Below are 23,403 nucleotides of genomic sequence, written 5' to 3' on the forward strand. Positions count from 1 at the left end.
CCACCAAGGAATGAGGGATTTCCATAGCACACATCACAAAGATCAACAAGAAATTCACAGTCACAGAATTTGAGAAAGATCTTCTCAGACATAAATGCCAGGTTCTTTTTTACAGAACAGTCCAGACATGCAATGACAGACCTGTGTTAGAAGTTTTGATCTCCAGCAAAATATTCTCAGAAATTAATGCCATCAATCATTCCCATGCTGAGCCATTATTAAAATAATTATGGGAATGGCTTACACACAAATCCATATGTGTGTGTGTGTGTGTGTTTATTTATATTTATATGTGTGTATAGATTTGGTTTCTAGAAGACTTTCTAATATCAGATGGTTTTCCATAAGAAGTTTTAAAGTATAAGTATATACACCTAGCAGATCTTTGACTTTGACACTATCACACATCCCCTTAGGCATTCTTTTGAGCTATGCCTTCTACCCGAAACAGGATTCCTCCTCATCTTGCTTTAGCTTTCAGAAGTCCTGACTCACAGCAAGGTTAACCTCAGGTGCCATCTCTATGGGGATATCTTCCCTCAATTCCTCAGCTTTATTCCTCAATGGCTACATTTACCTTGTTTTATGCTTATCTCCATACATAAGACAGACTCCTAGCCAACTGCAAATTTGGGGGTGGGGGGGACAGGAATGTACCCATTTGATAGGTATATCCACTGTGACTAGCAAACACCTTGAACATTGGATGCACTTAATAAAAGTATGTGCAAAAAATTGAATTGCTATTTAAAGATGCTCATATCTTTGTATCAACTCTATTTCTCTGACCAAAACTTATCAGAGATTCACAAAAAGAGAATGGCAATATAGGAAGCATTGCCTGTTCCATATGTTGTGTATACTGGTGACTGAGTGGTTGGAAAGGCAGCTCTTTCTCAAAGTGAAAAGGTCAAATTCAATCTCATCTCTCCATGAGAGGGTACTCCCTCAAAGTGCCTGCTCATTTCCTTACAACCACAAATACAGACATCAGGAGCACCTCCTTGGACAGTCTTTTAGGAAAGGCATTTCATTAAAAAGCTGAAATTTGGAAGATTCAGTAATATGTTTTTAGGAAAAAGAAAGAAAAAAGGAAAGCAAAGCAATAGAAAAGAAATGGGGGAGAAACAACAGAGGAAGGGAAAGAAAATGAAAAGAATAAAAGGATGAGAAGGAAAGGGAAGGGAATGGAATGGAACAGAATAAAAAATAGGAAAGGGAAGAGGAATGCAGAGAAAGGAAGGAAACTTTATATATCCTATTGTTGTAAATTTAAGAGGAAAGAAATTGTGGTCAGCAGGTAGAAACCATACTGAGTATTCAATTATCTCAAAATAATAGCTGGAAAAATAAGACAGTGGGAGTAATGCAAGGTTTATTAAATACAAAACTAAAAGAAGAGAGGGGAAGGAAAAAGGGAAAAAGGAGAAGAGGGGACGTTTAAAAGATGGAAAGAGACAAGACAAGGTGAGAATGGACAAAAACAATAGAAGCTAGAATTGTTAATAGCAGAAGAGAGATTAACCTTGATTCATATAATTTGCATTAAATGGAAATTTAGGTCCAAGAGTTTTCAAATAAAGAGTAGACATGATGACTTTTTATGTGGAACTTTTCCTTTGGTAGAATTTCTAAAACTAAAAGAATCAAAAGATGCTAATATAAAATAATTCGTGGCATTAAAGAATTTCAGAAATAATATGAAATCTAGGACCCATCACAACACCCAGGAAGGGTCAGTCAGAAGGAAGAAGTATTTGGGGAAGAGAACTAAAATGAAGTTTCTTCATATAGTCTCTGCTCATCCCATTCACATCAATGCAGAGGAGAAAAGCACCATCTCTCATATAGAAAGTCATGATATTAAATAAGAAAGAACTCAAACTTACCAGTAGTAGGTGGAATTGATGTACTGGCTTCTACGAGAGAGAGATAGTCAAATCAGACATAGAGATATTTTAGAGACAGAAGTGACAGATAGGAATAAGAAGTCAATACTCTTAGCCCACCAAGGAATGAGGGATTTCCATAGCACACATCACAAAGATCAACAAGAAATTCACAGTCACAGAATCGGAGATTTGGAAGGACCCCTAACAACCACTTAGGGCCAGCACTTGATGAAAGGACTTGATGAAAGAACAGAACAGAACAAGGCACAAGAGAACAATAATCCTCACACAACCTGGCCAGACCACGTGTGAAATAATGTGCTTAGTTCCAGAAACCATATTTTGAGAATTCAAAATATGTTCTGTTCTGTTCTCTTGTGCCTCAGTTCACCTGGCTAGTGGTTGTACAATGCTTTCCTTGAATAAATCATGGAAGGTTAAGTAAAGATGATTCACTTTATGGGAGATCACTGAACTATGCAGGCTGACCTTGTGGCCAAAGAAAAGTGGAGACTTAATCTTCACCAGTGTCACTGCTGAATCCTAACCAGTATGACAAAGCCATCACAGAGCCAAGCCCAACAAGGCCCAATTAAGAGTCAAGAAACAAGAGCTAAGGGCACTATACCAAAAAAGCAAAAAATCTGGGTTTAAGCTCTTTGTCACTTACTAGCTGGTTGACCTTTAGCCAATCTCTTAATGTCTCTTGGGCTCAGTTTCCTCATCAGAAATAGACCTAACTTGGACCACATGCATTGCATAAACATTCAAGTTCTAACCATTCTTGAATGTATGATCAAAAACTGAGCACCATCTATAAAGTGTGGTCTTTTAAAATCTGTGATCAGTAATTATTTTGGTTGATTCTTGTGCCATTAGGGAAAAGGACCATGACTGATTGTTTCAACTTAATGAGAAGGGAGGATGTTGTCTGAAGAACCAGTCTCTGCTACCTACACAGAACATACAAATAGTCTCCACTAGGGAAACGTTTTCTCCTGTCCATGGGGATTCACCTTGTTCAAACTGAAAGGAGTATTCCCTTATTTGAGGAAAAAGGAACTGAGTTCATAATATTTGGAGGAAAACTTGGTACCTTGGATTCCTTTGAAGTGTTCCAGGAATTACAAAGGGGCAGGCGTAAGAGGGAAAGAGCATAATAAATTTAGGGGTAGAAGAGATGTTAAAAGGTACCCAGTCTAGCTCCTTCCCTTTACCTCTAAGGAAAATGAGGCCCAGAGTGATTAAGTAATTGGCAAAGGGCATAGCAATAATGAAAGATAGACTCAAAGTTTTAATCCAATTCTATGACTCCCAAACTAGGGCTCTCTCCCCAGGACCACCCTTTCCCTCAACAATTCCTCTCTCAATGTTATTACCATCACTGGAGAAAAGGATAGTGACTGGGTCTTGGAAAAAATGAACCAAGTTCTCTCCTTAACTCTAGCAGTCACTGATACTCAGTACTCTCTCCCTCTAAGAAATCTGTCGACATTTCTGGGCAGGAAAGAACTCTCAAAAATCTCAGGACAAGAAGAATCTCATCCAAGAAAAATGTCCCCTGGCAGGATTTACCCCAGAAAAGAAGGAGAGATGTTTCCCAGAGAGACCTTACCTGAGCAGATGACACTGGCGTCCTCACCATGGTTGCAGTTGTGGGAAAGCCAGCCTCTATGGGGACAGTTCCACAGGTAGGATTCAGACCCAGAGCAACTCACATCATCCAAGACAATGTTGCCAGTGCCCTGACCAAATCGGGCACTTCCTGGAGCTGACACTGCATATCCACAACCCAGCTGCCTGCAGACAACGTTGGCATCGTTCAAATCCCAGCTGTCATCACAAACAGTGCCCCAGGATCCTTGGTACTGCACTTCAACTCGACCCTGGCATCTTTCTCCTCCATTCACCAGTGTCAAGGCCAGTCCAGAATCTGATGCAAAGGAAGAAGGAAGCATTTCCATGGTAGTCTCCTCCCTCAGGGATAGAGTCCTTGGCTGCTTAGGCACTTCCCCAAACCTTCAAAGGGCCTGGGATTACTGAGATGGGGAATCTACTTTAGTCCTGTCCTTAGGCCAGAGAAGCCCAAGGAAAAGAGGACCAGAGCCTGAGGAGGTAAGTGCTATCACACCCATAGCAAGTATTCCACCTCTTTGTGGGATCCTGGCATGCCACATAATCTCCCTACTTAAGCATCAACAGCAATTCATAAACCAAGCCTAAATCTTCCTAATTTGCTTCATCTAAAACATTGAAGGAACTAAGTTTTCTTTCTAATACTCTAAGTCCTAATCTGTCCACATAGCATTTAGTGGCCCCAACACCATCTCCATCACAGAGAAACCATACTGATGCTTCCTCCATGGTCAGGCCTTTTGGTTCACCCCCCTTCACTTTATGGACTTAACTTATAGGGTTTTCTCAAATCATGTCTGCTGAGACTGCAAAAGGGCATTATTTGAAAAAGAAGAATGAGGAGAATAGAGGAAAAGAAGAACAGAATGGGAAAAGCAGGGGAAGAAAGAAGGAAGGAAAGAGAGAGGCAAGGAAATAATTCACTAAGGAGGAAGAGAAGAATGAATGAAGACAAGGAAGAAAAAAAAGGAATGAGAAGAAAACTAGGAAACGTGGGAATTGAAAGAAATTTTCTCTGTATCCACAGAGACTAGCACATGCCTTGAATACTTGATGCACTTAATAGTATATGGAAGCAATTGAATTTAAAGGTGCTCACATTTTTGTATCAACTCTTTTCTCTAAAGAAAACTCATTAGAGAATCACAGAAAGGGAATGGCAGGATAGGAAGCATTACCTGTTCCATATATGGCAGTGGAGAAAGGTGTCTGAGGAGTTGGAAATTCTGTTGCTCCTAGAAGAGATAAGGTCTAAATCAATTTCATCACAGGATTAGATGCTATTCCCTCAAAGTGCCTGTTCATTTCAATACTAACTGTACGGACATCAGAAGTACTTCTTTACATATTCTTTTAGGAAAGCATCATCTGCCCACATTCTGAGGGTCTTGTTGTTTTTGAAATGAGAAGATTGCACAAAACACAAACAAACTGGAATTAAAGGCATCCTTGAAAATAGCTAAAATGAAGTAAGGTTTGTCCATATGTTCTTAATTAAAGGAATGGCCAGTGAAGGGAGGCAAGACAAAGCAGTCAAGGGAAGACAAAGGAGTCAAGGCAAGACAAGACAAGGGTAGGAAATTGAAGAGGATCTGATAGTGTAAGCTTACGACCTAAAATTGGGGACAAGAAGTAGAAATCATAGGGACTGTCAATAATTTCAGGATGAAAGATTGAAAATAAAACAACAGTAGTAATGGAAGTTTTACTAAATATAAAATTAAAAGAAAAGAAGGAAAGGGGGAGGAAAATGAGAAAAGAGAAGAACTTGTATAGAGAAGAAGAGAAAAAAGAATATGAGACTATCTCCTAGAAATGACCACTTAGCTCGGCCTTGAAAGTTTTAAAATAAAGATTACACATGACCACTGCTTATATAAGATTTCTCTTTTGTAATATTTTTGAAACTCTAATAATCAAAATAACAAGTGAATCCTTGAAAACAGCTAAAATAAAGCAAGGTTTGTTTGTCTGTTTTTTCAGGGCAATGAGGGTTAAGTGACTTGCCCAGGGTCATAGAGCTAGTAAGTTTCAAGTATCTGAAGTCGGATTTGAAATCAGGTCCTCCTGAATCCAGGGCCAGTGCTTTCTCCACTGTGCCACCTACTGCCCCCTCTATGTTCTTAATAAAAGGAATGGATGAGAAAGCAAAGCAATGGAAAGGGGAAAGGGGGAAAATAATGGGAAAAGGGAAGGGAAAGAAAAGAAAGGGTAGGGAAGGGAAGGGAAGGGAAGGGAAAGGAAGGGAAGGGAAGGCAAAGCAAGGAAAGGCAAGAGAGGACAAGGAAAGGCAAGGGTTGGAAATTGAAAAGAATCTGATATTGTAAACTTAGAAAAATGGGGACAGTAGGTAGAAACCACAGGGACTATTCAATATTTTCAGAATAAAAGCCTGAAAATAAAACAGTGGAAGTAATGGAAGGTTTACTAAATATAAAATTCAGTGAAAAGAAGGAAAGGGGAAGGGGAAATAGAAAAGAGAAGAACTTGTATAGAGGAGAAGAGAAAAAGAAGATGAGACTAGAAGAACATGCAATAGAATCTAGAGTTTCAAACTGCAGAGAAGATACATTAACCTGGATTCCTATAATCTCATAGAAATGACCACTTAGCTATGCCATGAACTTTTTAACAAAGATTAGACATGATCACAGATTCTATAGAATTTCTCTTTTGTAAAATTTTCAAAACTCAGAGAATCAAAAGAACAAATGTTAATTCAAAATAATTGGAACTATAAAAAACTTTGTCAATAGGACAATCTCTGGAACCCATCACAACACACAGGAAGGGTCAGTCAGATGGGAGAAGTATTTGGGGGATAGAACTAAAATGAAATTTCTTCACATAGTCTCAGCTCATGTCATTCACATCACTGCAGAGGAGAAAAGCACCATTTCTCTACAATGCTAGAAAATGCATTAGATTTTTCTCATATAGAATGCCATGATATTGAATAAGAAAGAACTCATACTTACCAGTGGCAGGTGGAATTGATGTACTGGCTTCTACAAGTAAGAGAAGGTCAAATCAAACATGGACATATTTTAGAGACAGAAGTGACAGATAGGAATAGGAAATCAATACTCCTAACCCATGAAGGAATAACGGATGTCCATAGCATACATCAAAAAGATGAACAAGAAATTCACAGTCACAGAATTTGAGATTTGGAAGGAATTCTAACAACAACTTCAGCTAACACTTGATGAAAGGAATACCCACTAAAGTACACCTGGCTAGTCTCTCCTTTAAGAATTCTGGGAAGTATGCACAAAGATGATTCATTTTATGGGAGGTCACTGAGCTATGCTAGCTGACGTTGAGGTCAAATAGAATTGGCAGTAGCCAATAGTTACCAACATAACTGTCAATATTGTCACTGTTAAATCCTACCCAGTATGACATAACCGTCACAGTGTCAGGCCTAGTAAAGCCCAATTAAGGACCAAGAACAAAGAGCTAAGGGCTCTGGACCAAAAAAATCAAGAAATGTGGGTTCAAGACTCAGCTCTTTGTCACTTACCAGCTACATGATTTTTGGCCAGTCCCTTAATATCTCTCAAGCTCAATTTCCTTATATATAATAGGTATAACTTGGGTTAGATATCCTTGTATTATCATTCAAACTCTACCCTTTCTTGAATCTAGCATCAAGAAACTAGATGCCCTGAGTGATCAGAACATTATGTTTGATAATTGAGCCACTCAGGAAAAGGACCCTAATTGCTTGTTTCAACTTCAAGTGAAACAATGTTTTCTAGTCTTTGCTACCTACAGAATACATGCATATACTCTCCAGCAGATAAAGGTTTTGTCTTGTCCATAAGGATTCACTTATTTCAAATTGAAAAGAGTATTCTCTTATTTAAGAAAATAAATTGAGTTAATAATATTTGGAAGTAAATTGGCACCTTGGATTCATTTAAAATGTTCTAGGAATTACAAAGGTGCATGAGTGACAGGACAATATGATAATAAATTTAGAGCTAGAAGAGATATGTGGGAAAACTAGGACACCAACGCACTGTTGGTGGAGTTGGACATTGATCCAACAATTCTGGAGAGCAATTTGGAACTATGCCCATAGGCCTATAAAACTGCATATATCCTTTGATCTAGCACATACCACTGTTATTTCTATATCCCCAAAAGATCCAGAAAAATGGAAAAGGACCTGTTTGTATAAAAATATTTATATCAACTCTTTTTATGGTGGCTAAAATAGGAAGTCAAAGTGATACTCACTGATTGGGGAATTGCTAGACAAGCTGTGCTATATGATTGTAATGGAATGTTATTGTGCAATAAGAAATGAAAAGCAAGATGATTTCAGAAAAACCTTGAAAGACTTAACATGAACTGATGCATAATGAAGTGAACAGAATCAGGAGAATGTTGTATAAAGCAACAGCAATATTGTTCAAGGAAGAAATGTGAATGACTTAGCTATTGTCAACAATAATCCAAGACAATCCCAAGGTACTAATGATGAAGCATAGTATCCTCCTCCAGGAAAAAAAAAACTGATATTGATTGAATACAGACTGGAGGATACTATGTTTCACTTTCTTTTCGTTTCCTTTATTCTGGTCTTCTTATACAAAATGACTAATATGTAAAGTTTTACATAATCCCACATGTGTAACCTACTTCTGATTGCTTACTATCTCAGGGAGGGGAAAAGGGAAGGCTGTAGGAAGTTAGGGATAGAATTTGGAACTTAAAACTTTAAATAAAAAAATTTTTTTAAGTTTTTTTTTAAATTAGGGCATCCATTTCAGACTTCTTCCTTTTACCCATAATGAAACTGAGACTTAGAGTTGTAGTAAAAAAATATGAAAGTTTTTTTAACAGTCGGTTAGGATAATTGAAAGACGCCAGTTTTTCTTTAAGGACCACCCTTTCTGGGAGGAGACCAATGGCATGAGCTACGCACGCCAGTGCGCCTGCTGCGCATGTCAGACTGCCTGCTTATGCACTCGACTTCCGGGGTGCGAGCTGAAAAGGCAAGGAGAGAACGGAAGTGGGGCTTTTTTCTGCTCCGCTGGTCTCCTGGCTGCGCTGCACAGACAGACTCGGACTGGAGTTTGACTTGGCCCGGCTCTCGGTTAACAGCACGCGCTTGACTCGGTCTCTCTCCCCAAAAGTGGCCTTCAGTTTTGGTGAGTTTTATACAGAATATAGACTAAGCCTAGACTTAAGACGATTTGTATTGTATTTCTATTTTCCTATCCTTCTAATCAACATCACCTTGTGACTACCATCCAATAAAAGCTCTATCTAGAAAACCAGAAGCTTCTTCCATTTACTAGTCTGGGAGATAAATTAAGGGAAAAGTTAAGTAGGGGAGATTTATGATCTAATATCCAATTTTAATCTCACAGAGTGATTAAGTAACTGGCAAAGGTCTTAGAAATAATTAAGAGACAGAGTCAACGTTTTAAAACAATTCGACAACTTCCAAACTAGGGCTCTTTCTCCAGGACCACCCTTTCCCTCAACAATCCCTCTTTCAAGTGTTATTACCATCACTGGAGAAAAGGATAGTGAGTTGCTCTTGGAAAAAATAAACCAAGTTCTCTCCTTAACTCCAAGAATCACAGATCCTCAGTACTCTCCACCTCTGAGAAGCTTATGGACATATCTGGGCAGGAAGAATCTCTCAACATGCTCAGGACAAGAATCCCAGCCAGGAAGAAAATGTTCCCCTGACAGGATTTACCCCAGAAATGAAGGAGAGATGTTTCCCAGAGAGACCTTACCTGAGCAGATGACACTGGCGTCCTCACCATGGTTGCAGTTGTGGGAAAGCCAGCCTCTATGGGGACAGTTCCACAGGTAGGATTCAGACCCAGAGCAACTCACATCATCCAAGACAATGTTGCCAGTGCCCTGACCAAATCGGGCACTTCCTGGAGCTGACACTGCATATCCACAACCCAGCTGCCTGCAGACAACGTTGGCATCGTTCAAATCCCAGCTGTCATCACAAACAGTGCCCCAGGATCCTTGGTACTGCACTTCAACTCGACCCTGGCATCTTTCTCCTCCATTCACCAGTGTCAAGGCCAGTCCAGAATCTGATGCAAAGGAAGAAGGAAGCATTTCCATGGTAGTCTCCTCCCTCAGGGATAGAGTCCTTGGCTGCTTAGGCACTTCCCCAAACCTTCAAAGGGCCTGGGATTACTGAGATGGGGAATCTACTTTAGTCCTGTCCTAAGGCCAGAGAAGCCCAAGGAAAAGAGGACCAGAGCCTGAGGAGGTAAGTGCTATCACACCCATAGCAAGTATTCCACCTCTTTGTGGGATCCTGGCATGCCACATAATCTCCCTGCTTAAAGGATCAACAGGTAATGATGAACTAACCCTAAACATTCCTAATTTCCTTTATTTAAGACACTGGAGCATCTAATTTTAAATTTACTTTCTAATGCTTCCAAATCCCAATCTGTCTGCATAGCATTAATGGCAACTATACCAGCTAGATCAGAGAAACTAAACTGATGATTCCTGCATGATCAGGCCATTAGGGTCAACCCATTTCAATTTATGCTCCTAACTTCAAGATTTTTAAAAATCACATCTTCTGAGACTACAAAACAGAGTTATTTGAAGGAGAATGAGGAGAATAGAGAAAAAGAACAGAATGGGAAAAGCAAGGAAAAGAAGGAAGGAAGGAAAGAGAAAGGAAATGAAATAAGGAAGTAAGGAGAAATAGAAGAGTGAAGGAAGGTAAGGAAGAAAGAAAATAAAGAAAATTAAACTAAGAAAAGTGGGAATGGAAAGAAATTTTGGTTTCTAGAAAATGATAGGAAAAGGTCCAATTCCATTTACATTCCCATGTGCAAGTCAGAACCTGCACAAATAACATCAATGAAACAGGCCCTTTTCAAACCCTCATTCCAGATTCCATAAGAGCAAAAAGTCCACTTGCCAAGAGGACCTTCTCTTGACCTTCATTCCTAGAGAAACAGCATGAAGCTTATGAAACATCCTCCTGTCTGCCCTCGTTTCCTCCTGGTGGTCCTCAGTTTAACACCCTTTTGTAACATGTCAACATGGGAAAAATCTTCTCAGACATAAATGCCAGGTTCTTTTTTTTTTTTTTTTTTTTGGTGAGGCAATTGGCGCTAAGTGACTTGCCCAGGGTCACACAGCTAGTAAGTGTCAAGTGTCTGAGGCTGGATTTGAACTCAGGTCCTCCTGAATCCAGGGCTGGTGCTCTATCCACTGCACCACCTAGCTGCCCCCAGGTTCTTTTTTACAGAACAGTCCAGACATGCAATGACAGACCTGTGTTGGAAGTTTTGATCTCCAGCAAAATATTCTCAGAAATTAACTCCATCAATCATTCCCATGCTGAGCCATTATAAAAATAATTATGGGGGCAGCTAGGTGGCGCAGTGGTTAAAGCACTAGCCCTGGATTCAGGAGTACCTGAGTTCAAATCCGGCCTCAGACACTTGACACTTACTAGCTGTGTAACCGTGGGCAAGTCACTTAACCCCCATTGCCTAAAAAAAAAAAAAAATAATAATAATAATAATAATAATAATAATAATAATAATAATAATAATGGGAATGGCTAACACACAAATCCATATATATACACATATACATACATACATACATATTTGTTTGTTTATTTATATTTATATGTGTGTATAGATTTGGTTCCTAAAAGACTTTCTAATGTAAGATGGTTTTACATAAGAAGCTTTAAAGTATAAATATATAGACCTAGCAGATCTTTGACCTTGACACTATCAGATATCCCCTAACTCATTCTTATGAGCTATGCCTTCTGTCTGAAACAGGCTCCTTCCTCATCTTGCTTTAACTTTCAGAAGTCCTGACTTACAGCAAGGTTAACCTCAGGTACCATATCTATGGGGATATCTTCCCTCAATCTCTCAGCTTTATTCCTCAGTGGCTACACTTACCTTGTTTTATGCTTATCTCCATACATCAGACAGACTCCTAGTCAACTGCAAATTTGGTGGGGGGGAGACAGAAATGTACCCTTTTGATAGGTATAGCCACTGTGACTAGCACACACCTTGAACATTGGATGCACTTAATAAAAGTATGTGCAATAAATTGAAATGCTATTTAAAGATGCTCATATCTTTGTATCAACTCTTTTTCTCTGACCAAAACTCATTAGAGATTCACAAAAAGAGAATGGCAGGATAGGAAGCATTACCTGTTCCATAAGTTGTGTATACAGGTAACTGAGTGGTTGGAAAGTCAGCTCTTCCTAGAAGTGAAAAGGTCAAATTCAATCTCATCTCTCCATTAGAGAGTATTCCCTCAAAGTGCCTGTTCATTTCCTTACAACCACAAATACAGACATCAGAAGCATCTCCTTAGACAATCATTTAGGAAAGTATCATATATCCACATTCTGTGGGTCTGTTTTTTTTAATTTGTTTTGTTTTGTTTGTTTTTTGCAAGGCAATAAGGGTTAAGTGACTTGCCCAGGGTCACACAGCTAGTAAGTGTCAAGTGTCTGAGGCTGGATTTGAACACAAGTCTTCCTGAATCCAGGGCCAGTGCTCTATACACTGCACCAACTAGCTGTTCCCCTGTTTGTTTTTAAGGACAAGATCCAAAAAAAATAGAATTAAAGGGATTTCATTAAAAAACTGAAATATGGAAGGTTCAGTAATATGTTTTTAGGATAAAGAAAGAAGAAAGGAAAGCAAAGCAATGGAAAGAAGAAAGGGGGAGAAATAACAGGGGAAGTGAAAGAAAGTGAAAGGAATAAAAGGATGAAAGGGAAGGGAATGGAATGGAATGGAATAAAAAATAGAAAAGGGAAGAAGAATGTTGAGAAAGGAAGGAAACTTTAAATATCCTATTATTGTAAACTTAAGAGGAAAGAAATTGTGGTCAGCAGGTAGAAATCATACCGAGTATTCAATTATCTCAAAATAATAGCTGGAAAAATAAGACAGTGGGAGTAATGCAAGGTTTATTAAATACAAAACTAAAAGAAGAGAGGGAAAGGACAAAGGGAAAAAGGAGAAGAGGGGACGTTTAAAAGATGGGAAGAGACAAGAGAAGGTGAGAATGGACAAAAACAATAGAAGCTAGAATTGTTAATAGCAGAGGAGAGATTAACCTTAATTCATATAATTTGCTTTAAATGGAAAGTTAGGTCCAAGAGTTTTCAAATAAAGAGTAGACATGATGACTTTTTAAGTGGAATTTTCCTTTGGTAGAATTTCTAAAACTAAAAGAATCAAAAGATGCTAATATAAAATAATTAGTGGCATTAAAGAATTTCAGAAATAATATGAAATCTAGGACCCATCACAACACCCATGAAGGGTCAATCAGATGGAAGAAGTATTTGGGGGAGAGAACTAAACTGGAGTTTCTTCACATAGTCTCTGCTCATCTCATTCACATCAATGCAGAGGAGAAAAGCACCATCTCTCATATAGAAAGTCATGATATTGAATAAGAAAGAACTCAGACTTACCAGTGGTAGATGGAATTGATGTACTGGCTTCTACAAGAGAGAGAAGGTCAAATCAGATGTGGACATATTTTAGAGACAGAAGTGACAGATAGGAATAGGAAGTCAATACACCTAGTCCACCAAGGAATGAGGGATTTCCATAGCACACATCTCAAAGATCAACAAGAAATTCACAGTCACAGAATTTGAGAATTGAAAGGAACCCTAACAACCACTTAGGGCCAGCACTTGATGAAAGGAATCCCCACTACAGCTCACCTGGCTAGTGGTTGTACAATGCTTTCCTTGAATAATTCAAGGAAGGTCTTGCAAAGATGATTCACTTTATGGGAGATCACTGAACTATGCAGGCTGACCTTGTGGCCAAAGAAAAGTAGAGACTAATCTCCACCAGTGTCACTGCTGAATCCTAACTAGTATGACAAAGCCATCACAGAGCCAAGCCCAACAAGGCCAATTAAGGGTCAAGAAACAAGAGCTAAGGGCACTGGATCAAAAAAAGCAAGAAATCTGGGTTTAAGCTCTTTGTCACTTACTAGTTGGTTGACCTTTAGCCAATCTCTTAATGTCTCTTGGGCTCAGTTTCCTCATATGTAATAGATATAACTTGGACCACATTGCCTTGCATAAACATTCAAGTTCTATCCATTCTTGAATCTATGAACAAACAACCAAGTGCCATCTATAAAGTGTGGTCTTTTAAAATTTGTGATCAGTAATTATTTTGGTTAATTCTTGTGCCATTAGGGAAAAGGACCATAATTGAAGGGAGGATGTTGTCTGAAGAACTAGTCTCTGCTACCTACACACAACATACAAATAGTCTCCACTAGGGAAGCGTTTTCTCCTGCCCATGGGAATTCACCTTGTTCAAACTGAAAGGAATATTACCTTATTTGAGGAAAAAGAAATTGAGTTCATAATATTTGGAGGAAAACCTGGTACCTTGGATTCCTTTGAAGTGTTCTTGGAATTACAAAGGGGCAGGAGTAAGAGGGCAAGAGGATAATAAATTTAGGGGTAGAAGAGATGTTAAAAGGTACCCAGTCTAGCCCCTTCCCTTTACCTCTAAGGAAAATGAGGCCCAGAGTGATTAAGTAATTGGCAAAGGTCATAGCAATAATGAGAGACAGACTCAAAGTTTTAACCCAATTCAATGATTCTCAAACTAGGGCTCTCTCCCCAGGACCAACCTTTCCCTCAACAATTGTTCTCTCAAGTGTTATTACCACCACTGGAGAAAAGGATAGTGACTGGGTCTTGGAAAATGAACTAAGTTCTCTCCTTAACTCCAGCAGTCACTGATACTCATTCTGTATTCCACAAGAACAAAGAAGCCTTGTGTAAAGAGGACCTTTTCATGACCTCCTTCCCTACAGAGAAACAAAGTGAGGCTTATGAACCATCCTCCGTCTGTCCTCTTCTCCTCCTGGTGGTCATCAGCTTAAAACACATTTGTATTATGTCAAAGTGAGAATAACATTATCAGAAATAAAGGCCAGGTTCTTTTTTACAGAACAGACCCTGCAGTGACAGAGTTGTGGTAGAAGTCTGGATCTCCCTCAAAATATTTTCAGAAATTAACATCATTTCCAGTATGAGCCATTATAAAAGTATTTATGTAGATGTTTAATAGGGAAATACATATCTAAATATATATATGTGTATGTAGGTATAAATTGATTTTAGGTTTTCAAAGGGTTTTGCATATAAAGTCACATTGGATTCTCATTACAAACATTTGGGATTAGTTCTTTCATTATTCCCATTTTAGAAATTAGAAAACTGAACCCAAGTAAAGTTAAATCACTTCACCAAGGTCACATAACTAATATGTTTCTAAGGTAGGATTCCAACTCATAGCTTTCCTAACTCCAAGTCCAGTAGTCTATCCATGAAGACAGCTGACTAATGATTGTATGCAATATAGTCAAAAAGAAGTGAATAGGGTATTCCAAAAGTCCTACTTTTAAGCAGTTCGGGTATTACAACTTATAACTGCACTAAAACATTTGGGATGCCCTGTACTCATTAGTAGTTGTAGAGGCCTGGCCCCTCAAACCATGGCATCTGAACTCAAGAGAAAAGTCTTTGACTCAAGATTGCTCCATGATATAACTGCATATTGAAGGGGAATTACTGATTCACACCTCTAAACATGATTGGGGCACAGAGAAGATGCCTTCTCTGCCAACTCAAAAAGGGTCAACAACCTCACAGCAGGTTCAACAAATCAAAACCATCAAAGCGTTGATGGAGAGTATGAGGACTCCCCATTTGTTTGGGGATGTGAGGCTCTGGACTATGAAATTCTACAATCATAAGTGACCTTTTGTGCATGTGTAGATGAGCTACAGAAAGTCTTTGTAACATGAGATGACATGAATATATAAAGCATAAGGGCCAAACCAGACCACTAACTATCCTTTCAACTTGACACTGTATCTGAAACCTCCCTCTGCATTCTCATAAGCTATCCCTTCTGCCTGGTAGGCACTCTGTCCTCATCTCTCTTTGTCTTTCAGAATGCCTGACTTTCAGCAAGGTTCACCTCAGGTGCCATCTCTATGGAAAAATATTCCCTCATCCCCTCAGCCTTAATCCTCTGTGCCTCCACTGGCCTCTATTAACTTATGTCCATGGATCATGCATGACTCCTGGCAAATTGCAAGTTTGTTTGACAGGAAGAGATTCATTTTTATATGTATACCCAAGGTTAATAGCATTGAACATTTGATGCATTTAATATAATTTATGTTATGTATAATCATTATATATTATCTATAATTATTATCTATTATATTATGTATAATTACATATACATTATCTAATATAATTTAAAATAATGCATTTAATACGAGTATGGGAAAGAAATTGAATTTCAGGATGCTCATATCTTGGGATCAACTCTTTTTTCTGTCTAAAAATCATTAGAGGATCACCAACAGGAAACGGTAGAATAGGAAGCATTACCTGTTGTGTGTAAAGGTGACGGAGTAGTTGGAAAGACTGTTGTTCCTAGAAGTGAAAAGTTAAAATTCAATTTCATGTCAATATGAGAGTATTCTCAGGATGAGAGTTTTAGAAATTCTACATTCAGAAGTGACTGTCTCCGCACATGTGGATCAACTACATAAAGTCTTTCTAATGTGAGATGATTTTACCTAAGAATTTGTAAAGTATATGTGTATATAACTAGCTGATCTTTCAACCTGACCCTAATTCTGTTTATGTTCATGATCTATCTCCGCCGCCTAAAATGTGCTCCCTCTTTACCCCTCTCAGTCTCTCGGGAATGTCTGACTTCCATCAAGGTTCACCTCAGGTACCACTTCCAACTTGAAGTCTTACCTCATTCCCCGACTTCCCCTCATACATACATCATGAAGCCTCCTAACAAACTGCTAATTTGGGGGAACAGGAATGTAGCCATTTTTATGAGTATCCACAGTGACTAGCACATACCTTGAACATTTGATGCAATTAACAAATGGAAATGAAACAAATTTATATTTAAAGATGGTCACATCTCTCTATCAATGAAATTCTCTGCCTAAAACTCATTGGAGGATCACAAAAAAAGGGAATGACAAGATAGGGAGAATTACCTGTTTCATAAATTGTCATTTATAAAAGTGACTGAAGAGTTGAAAAGGCTGTCGTTCCTAGAAAAGTTTTGATTCAATCTCATCTCAGGATTAGAGGGTATTCCCTCAAAGTAACTGCTCATTTATTTCCTCATTAACTACCACAAATCATGTCATCACAATCTCTACATCTGTTTCTTTTCAAATTGAGAGGATTGGGCAAGTCACAAATAAACTGGAATTAAAAGTATTTCTTTCAAAAGCTAGAAATCAGGCAAGGTTAAGTCATGTGTTGTTAGGAAAATATATGGAGGAGAAAGGAAAGCAAGGCAAAGGGAAGTGAAAAAGAGGAAAGAATAATGCACAATGAGAAATGAAGGGAAGGGGAGGGACGATAGCTTGATTTTGTAAATTTACGAGACAAGAAATGTGGACAAGCAGGTAAAACCATAGAGACTATCAAAAAATCTCAGAATCAAAGCCTGAAGAAAAAACACACATGGAAGTAATGCAAGATTTACTAAATATAAAAAAGGAAGACAATGGAGAGGGGGAAGGGGAAAGAGGTGTAAGGGGAAATTCAAAAGAGGGGGAAAGACAACAGGAGAGGAGAGTAGATGAAAGGAAAAAAATTAGAATTTTAAATTGCAGAGAGATTAACTTTGATTCATATAATTGTCTAGAAATGAACACTTAGTTTTCTGGTGCAAAGAATTTGAAATTGAAGAGATGCCCATCAACTGGGGAATGGCTGAACAAATTGTGGGATGAGATTATGATGGAACACTATTGTGTTATAAGAAATGATGAGGAGGGCAGCTAGGTAGCACAGTAGATAAAGCATTAGCCCTGGATTCAGGAGGACTTGAGTTCAAATCTGGCCTTAGACACTTGACACTAGCTGTGTGACCCTGGGCAAGTCACTTAACCTTCACTGCCCTGACCCCCCCCCCCAAAATGATGAGCAGAATGCTCTCAGAACAACCTGGAAAGACTTACATGAGATGATGAAAAGTGAAATGTACTTTATACAAAGTAACAGCAATATTCTAACATGATCAGCTGTGAATGACTTAGCTATTCTCAGCAATACAATGATTCAAGACAACTCTGAAGGACTTATGATGAAAAATGCTATCACCATAGAAAGAACTGATGGTGTCTGAATACAGGTTGAAGCATAATTTTATTTTAGTTTCTTTTTCTTAAGTTTTTTGGTCTTTTTTATTTCAAAACCTGACTAATATGGAACTTATATTGAATTGCTTTTGTCCTTAAGGGGGGGGGATGGGGAGGGAGGGAGGGAGGAAGAGAATTTGAGACATAAAGTTTTAAAAATGGATGTTAAAATTGTTTTAACATGCAATTGGCAAAACTTTTAAAAAGTAAATAAACACTTAGCTATGGATTACAAGTTTTAAAATAAGGATTGCACATGATCACTTTGATATAGAAGTATTTTGGTAGTATTTTTAAAACTAAAAGAGTAATAAGAAGAAATGCTAAATCAGAATGCTTAGAGCCATAAATGAACTTTGCCAATAGAACAATATCTGGGACTCATCACAGAACCCAATAAGGGTCATCATATGGAAGAAATATTTTGAGGGCTATAACTAAAATAAAGTTTCTGTTTATTAAACATACATCACTGCAGAGGAGAAGCACCATCTCTCTACAGTACTAAAAAATAAAACAGACTTTTCTTATATAGATGGCCACAATGTTGAATGAGAAAGAAGGGAGCAAGTTGGTGGTGCAGTGGATAAAGCACTGGCCCTAGATTCAGGAGGACCTGAGTTCAAATCCAGCCTCAGACACTTGACACTTACTATCAATATGACCCTGGGCAAGTCACTTAATCCTCATTGCCCCACAAAAAACAAAAACAAAACAAGAAAGAAAGCAAACTTACCATGGTTGGGTGGATCTGATGTACTGGCTGTTACAAGAGAGAAAAGATCAAATCAAACATCGGCACACTTTAGAGACAGAAATCACAGGTAGGAACAAGAAGTTAATACTTCCAGCCCACTAAGGAATGAGGGATGTACACAGAATAAAACACAAAGATCAAAAACAAATTCCCAGTTACAGAATTTGAGATTTGGAATGAACCCTAACAGCAACTTAATTCAACATGTCATGGGAGGAATCCCCACTACAGCACACCTGGTTAGTGGTTGTTTAGTCTTTTCTTGAAAAATTCCAGAAGGGTCATGCAAAGATGATTCCTTTTAGCAGACATCATTGAGCTATGCTAGCTGAACTTGAAGCCAAAGAAAATTGGCCATTTTTACCCACATAGCCATCAACAGTGTCACTGCTGATTCCTAACCAGTATGACATGGCCATCACAGAATCAGCCCCAATAAAACCCAATTAGGGGCCAAGAACTATGAGCTAAGGGCCCTGGACCAAAAAAGTAAGAAATCTGGGTTCAAGTCTCAGCTCCTTCTCACTTACTAGCTACATATTTGGCTAAACCCTTAACATCTCTTGGTATCACTTTCCTCATCTTTAATAAGCTTAAGTTGGGCCAGATGTCCTTGCACGATCATTCAAGCTCTGGCGCTCCTTGACTCTCGCATCAAGAAACCAAGTGCCAACAATTAAATGTGTTTTTGTTCATCTGAGGAATCAGAACATTATTATGCTTGATAACCGTGCCATTGGAGAAAAGCACCATCACTTATAATTTTAAATTAAAGTAAATGGAGGGTATTTTCTGAGATACTAGTCTCTGCCTACCTATAGAGTACATACACATAGTCGCCAGCAGATAAAGGTTTTGTCATGTCCACAGGGATTCACCTTGTTGAAATTTAGAAGAATATACCCTTATTTGAGAGGGAAAAACAAAGAAATCAGATTCATAACGTTTGGAGGGAAACTGGGCATCTTTGATTCCTTTGAATATAAGTGACAGAATGATATTATAATAAATTGAGAGCTAGAAGAGATATTAAAAGGCATCCAGTCCAGCCTCTTCCCTTTACTTATAAGGAAACTGAGGCCCAGAGTGATTAAGTAATTGGCAAAGGTCATAGCAATAATGAGAGACAGACTCAAAGTTTTAACCCAATTCTATGACTCCCAAACTAGGGCTCTTTCCCCAGTGCCACATTTTCCTTCAACAATCCCTATTTCAAGAGTTATTAATATCACTGGATAGGGGCAGCTAGGTGGCACAGTGGATAAAGCACCAGCCCTGGATTCAGGAGGACCTGAGTTCAAATGCGGCCTCAGACACTTGACACTCACTAGCTGTGTGACCCTGGGCAAGTCACTTAATCCCCATTGTCCCACCAAAAAAAAAAAAAAAGAAAGAAAAAAGAAAAATATCACTGGAGAAAAGGATGGTGAATGGCCCTTAGAAAAATAAACCAAGTTCTCTCCTCAACTCCAACAATCACTGATCCTCAGGACTCTCTACCTTTGATAAACTTGTGTATGTTTCTGGGCAGGAAGAAACTCTCAACAAGTTCAGGACAAGAAGAATCTCAGCCAGGAAGATACTGTTTCCCTGAAAGGATCCACTCCAGAAAAGAAGAAGCATAGTATCCCAGAGAGATGATACCTGAGCAGATGACACTGGCATCCTCAGTGTGCTGACAGTTGTGGGAGAGCCACCCACTGTGGCGGCAGTTCCACAGGTAGAATTCAGACCCAGAGCAACTCACATCATCCAAGACAATGTTGCCAGTGCCCTGACCAAATCGGGCACTTCCTGGAGCTGACACTGCATATCCACAACCCAGCTGCCTGCAGACAACATTGGCATCGTTCAAATCCCAGCTGTCATCACAAACAGTGCCCCAGGATCCTTGGTACCGCATTTCAACTCGACCCTGGCATCTGTCTCCTCCATTCACCAGTGTCAAGGCCAGTCCAGAATCTGATGCAAAGGAAGAAGGAAAGCATTTCCATGGTAGTCTCCCTCAGGGATAGAGTCCTTGGCTGCTTAGGCACTTCCCCAAACCTTCAAAGGGCCTGGGATTACTGTGGTGGGGAATCTACTTTAGTCTTGTCTTAAGGTCAGAATAACTCAATGAAAAGTGGACCAGAGCCTGAGAAGGTAAGAGCTGTCCCACCCTTAACAAGTATTCCACCTCTTTGTGGGATGTAGGCATATCATATATTCTCCCTGGGTAGAAGATAAACAGGCTATTGATAAACCAAGCCTAAAACTTCCTTATTCTTTTCATATCTAATATGTGAGAAGCTGACTGATTTTGATTTTCCACACTTCTAAATGCTCCTCTGGTCACATCACACTTCATCATCAAAATCATCTCCATCACACAGACACTAAAAGAATCATTACTTCATAGGCCTGCCTTTTTAGTCTTTTCACAACCATTTAGGCAAATGACTCAATTCTGAACTTCTAAAAGGGTTGTTAGAAGAGGTAGAGGAAAAGGAAAGAGGAATATAAATGGTAAAGCAAGGGAAGGAACATAGTAAGGAGAGAGGAAAGAAAAGAGTGAAATAGGGAGACAAGAATGAATGAAGGCAGGGAAGAAAGAAAGAAGATAAGCAAGAGAAACAGTAATGGAAAGAAATTTTGTCTTGCACAGATTTATGAGAAAAGTTTCTCTGAAATATACTTAACACCCGAAAGATGTTACACATAAATTATTATTAAGCTGTTCACATCCAAAATATTTCCTCTGTATGATTTCCTTTTTGTGGGGCAATGAGGGTTAAGTGACTTGCCCAGGGTCACACAGCTAGTAAGTGTAAGTGCCTAAGGCCGGATTTGAACTCAGGTCCTCTTGAATCCAGGGCTGGTGCTTTTTTCACTGTGCCACCTAGCTGCCCCAACCTCTGTATGATTTCCAAACCAGATGGCATTTACCTCCTCTAGGAATAATGAATATCTGGAAAGTAGGAAAATTGAATGGTAATTACTTGTTCCATACTCTATTTCTTTGGCCAAGGGCTTCTTTATATGATGGTTCAAACTCAGTTAATTGGACAACAGGTTCTGAGACACAGCATAGTAGCTGACACTGAGGGGTTGGAAACAGCAATAATTTATAGGTGTCCCAGTGGTCACTTACTGCACCCAGAAACTTCAAATGTGGTTAATGCAATAAGAGGCATATTGGACCATGTAAATTATATTGTATTTAACATTTTGAAATCTACATGAATCTTCTATATTCTCATGTGGATGTCAAAACCTGCAAATAGGATATTAAGGCAGATTTTCTAATAACCTCCATTGCTAGGGAAAAAAAGTGGTGTTGATGAACCATACTCCTTACTTTCCTCTTTCTTTCCTGGTAGATATCAAGACCAATTTTTCCATATATCAAAGTGGAAATGATCTTGTGATAAACAAATATCAGGTTCTTCTTTACTAAACAATCCAGATCCAGCTCTATCAATCTTAGGAAGCCTTGTGTTGGGAGTTGTAATCTCCATCAAATTATTCTCACAGACATTGGGAATCAATCTTTTTCAGTATGATCCATTTTAAAGATAATAATGACAATTGAATATATATATATATACAAATATAATGATATAATGAATTAAAATTTTCAAAGTGTTTTACATATAATATCACATTGGATCCTCACAATAACCCTTTGGGGTTGGTGATCTTATTGTTCCCATTTTAGGAATGAAAAAACTGAGTCCAGGAAAATTAAAGTGACTTGACCTGGGTCATATAGCTTATGAGCATCTAAGGAAGGATTCCAAATCAGAGTCTTCCTGACTCCAAACCCAGCAGTCTATCTATGATGCCAGCTACCTGATGATGGTATGCTCTATGAAGGGGCAAAAATAAATGAAGTTGTTCCAAAAGTCTTAGAATTGACCTGTTTAATTATGAAGACTTAAAACTGCACTGTCTTTGGGGGCACCTTGCATTGATTGGTGGTTGCTGAAGGCCCAGCTTCTCAAATCAGGGTATCTGAATGAAAGAAAATGACTGACTCAAGATTGTTCATTGAGTTAACTGGAGTTTGAGAGGGGATTGCTGATTCACACCTCTGAGCACATTTGAGCACAGGAAAGATGTCATCCATGTTCTCTTCTCTGCCCCCTTAGTATCCTACAAAAAGGGGTCAACACTGTCCCTTTTGATTCAACAAATAGAGATCATCTCAGAGGTGGAGAGTACTGAGGATCAATGACTGCTAGAGTTAAGGAAACAACTTGGTTTATTTTTCCAAGAACCACTCACTATCCTTTTCTCCAGAGATGATAATAACACTTGAAATAGGGACTATTGAGGGAAAGGATGGCACTGGGGAGAGTCCTAGTTTGGGAGTCAGAGAATTGGGTTAAAACTTTGACTCTGTCTCTAATTATTTCTATGATCTTTGCAAATTACTTAATCATTCAAGGCCTCAGTTTCCTTATAGGTAAAGGGAAGAGGCTAGAATGGGTAATTTTAATATTTCTTCTAGCTCTCAATTTATTATCCTATCATCCTGTCACTCATGCCCTTTTGTAAGATGGAGATGGTGTCTGAGGTGAACCTTAATGGAATTCAGGCATTTTGATAGACAAAGAGTGAATAGGAGCTATGCCATCTCCATCTGGAAGTCTTCCCTCATTCCCTGCCCTTTAATCCTCCATGCCTCCAACTACTTCATATTATTCTTATGTGTATCCATCATGCTTCCTTCTAGCAAATGGCAAATTTTTTGAGGCAGGAATGTGTCGAATTTTATATGTGTATCAGCAGTGATTAGCACATGCCTTGACCATGTGATACACTTAATAAAAGCACGTGGAATAAATTGAACTGAATTGATCCACATTGAAATTTTAA

The 23,403-nt window shown here is 38.7% G+C and overlaps 1 protein-coding gene across 1 annotated transcript in view; it reads right to left on the reverse strand.

Annotated features, from left to right (window-relative positions):
- The window catches only part of DMBT1 (deleted in malignant brain tumors 1), a 79,196-nt gene that overhangs the window by 38,164 nt on the left and 17,629 nt on the right, over positions 1 to 23,403 (reverse strand). Inside the window, exons 7-16 of the mRNA XM_043986672.1 lie at positions 20,188 to 20,505; positions 18,523 to 18,549; positions 15,994 to 16,038; positions 13,021 to 13,050; positions 11,737 to 11,790; positions 9,293 to 9,610; positions 6,506 to 6,535; positions 4,706 to 4,762; positions 3,508 to 3,825; positions 1,890 to 1,919 (exon numbers count right to left, since the gene is read on the reverse strand). Coding sequence (XP_043842607.1) covers positions 1,890 to 1,919; positions 3,508 to 3,825; positions 4,706 to 4,762; positions 6,506 to 6,535; positions 9,293 to 9,610; positions 11,737 to 11,790; positions 13,021 to 13,050; positions 15,994 to 16,038; positions 18,523 to 18,549; positions 20,188 to 20,505 — 1,227 coding nt within the window. The remainder of the gene's footprint in view (positions 1 to 1,889; positions 1,920 to 3,507; positions 3,826 to 4,705; positions 4,763 to 6,505; positions 6,536 to 9,292; positions 9,611 to 11,736; positions 11,791 to 13,020; positions 13,051 to 15,993; positions 16,039 to 18,522; positions 18,550 to 20,187; positions 20,506 to 23,403) is intronic.

Source organism: Dromiciops gliroides, chromosome 2 (assembly GCF_019393635.1).
Source record: "Dromiciops gliroides isolate mDroGli1 chromosome 2, mDroGli1.pri, whole genome shotgun sequence".
Taxonomy (NCBI): Eukaryota; Metazoa; Chordata; class Mammalia; order Microbiotheria; family Microbiotheriidae; genus Dromiciops; species Dromiciops gliroides.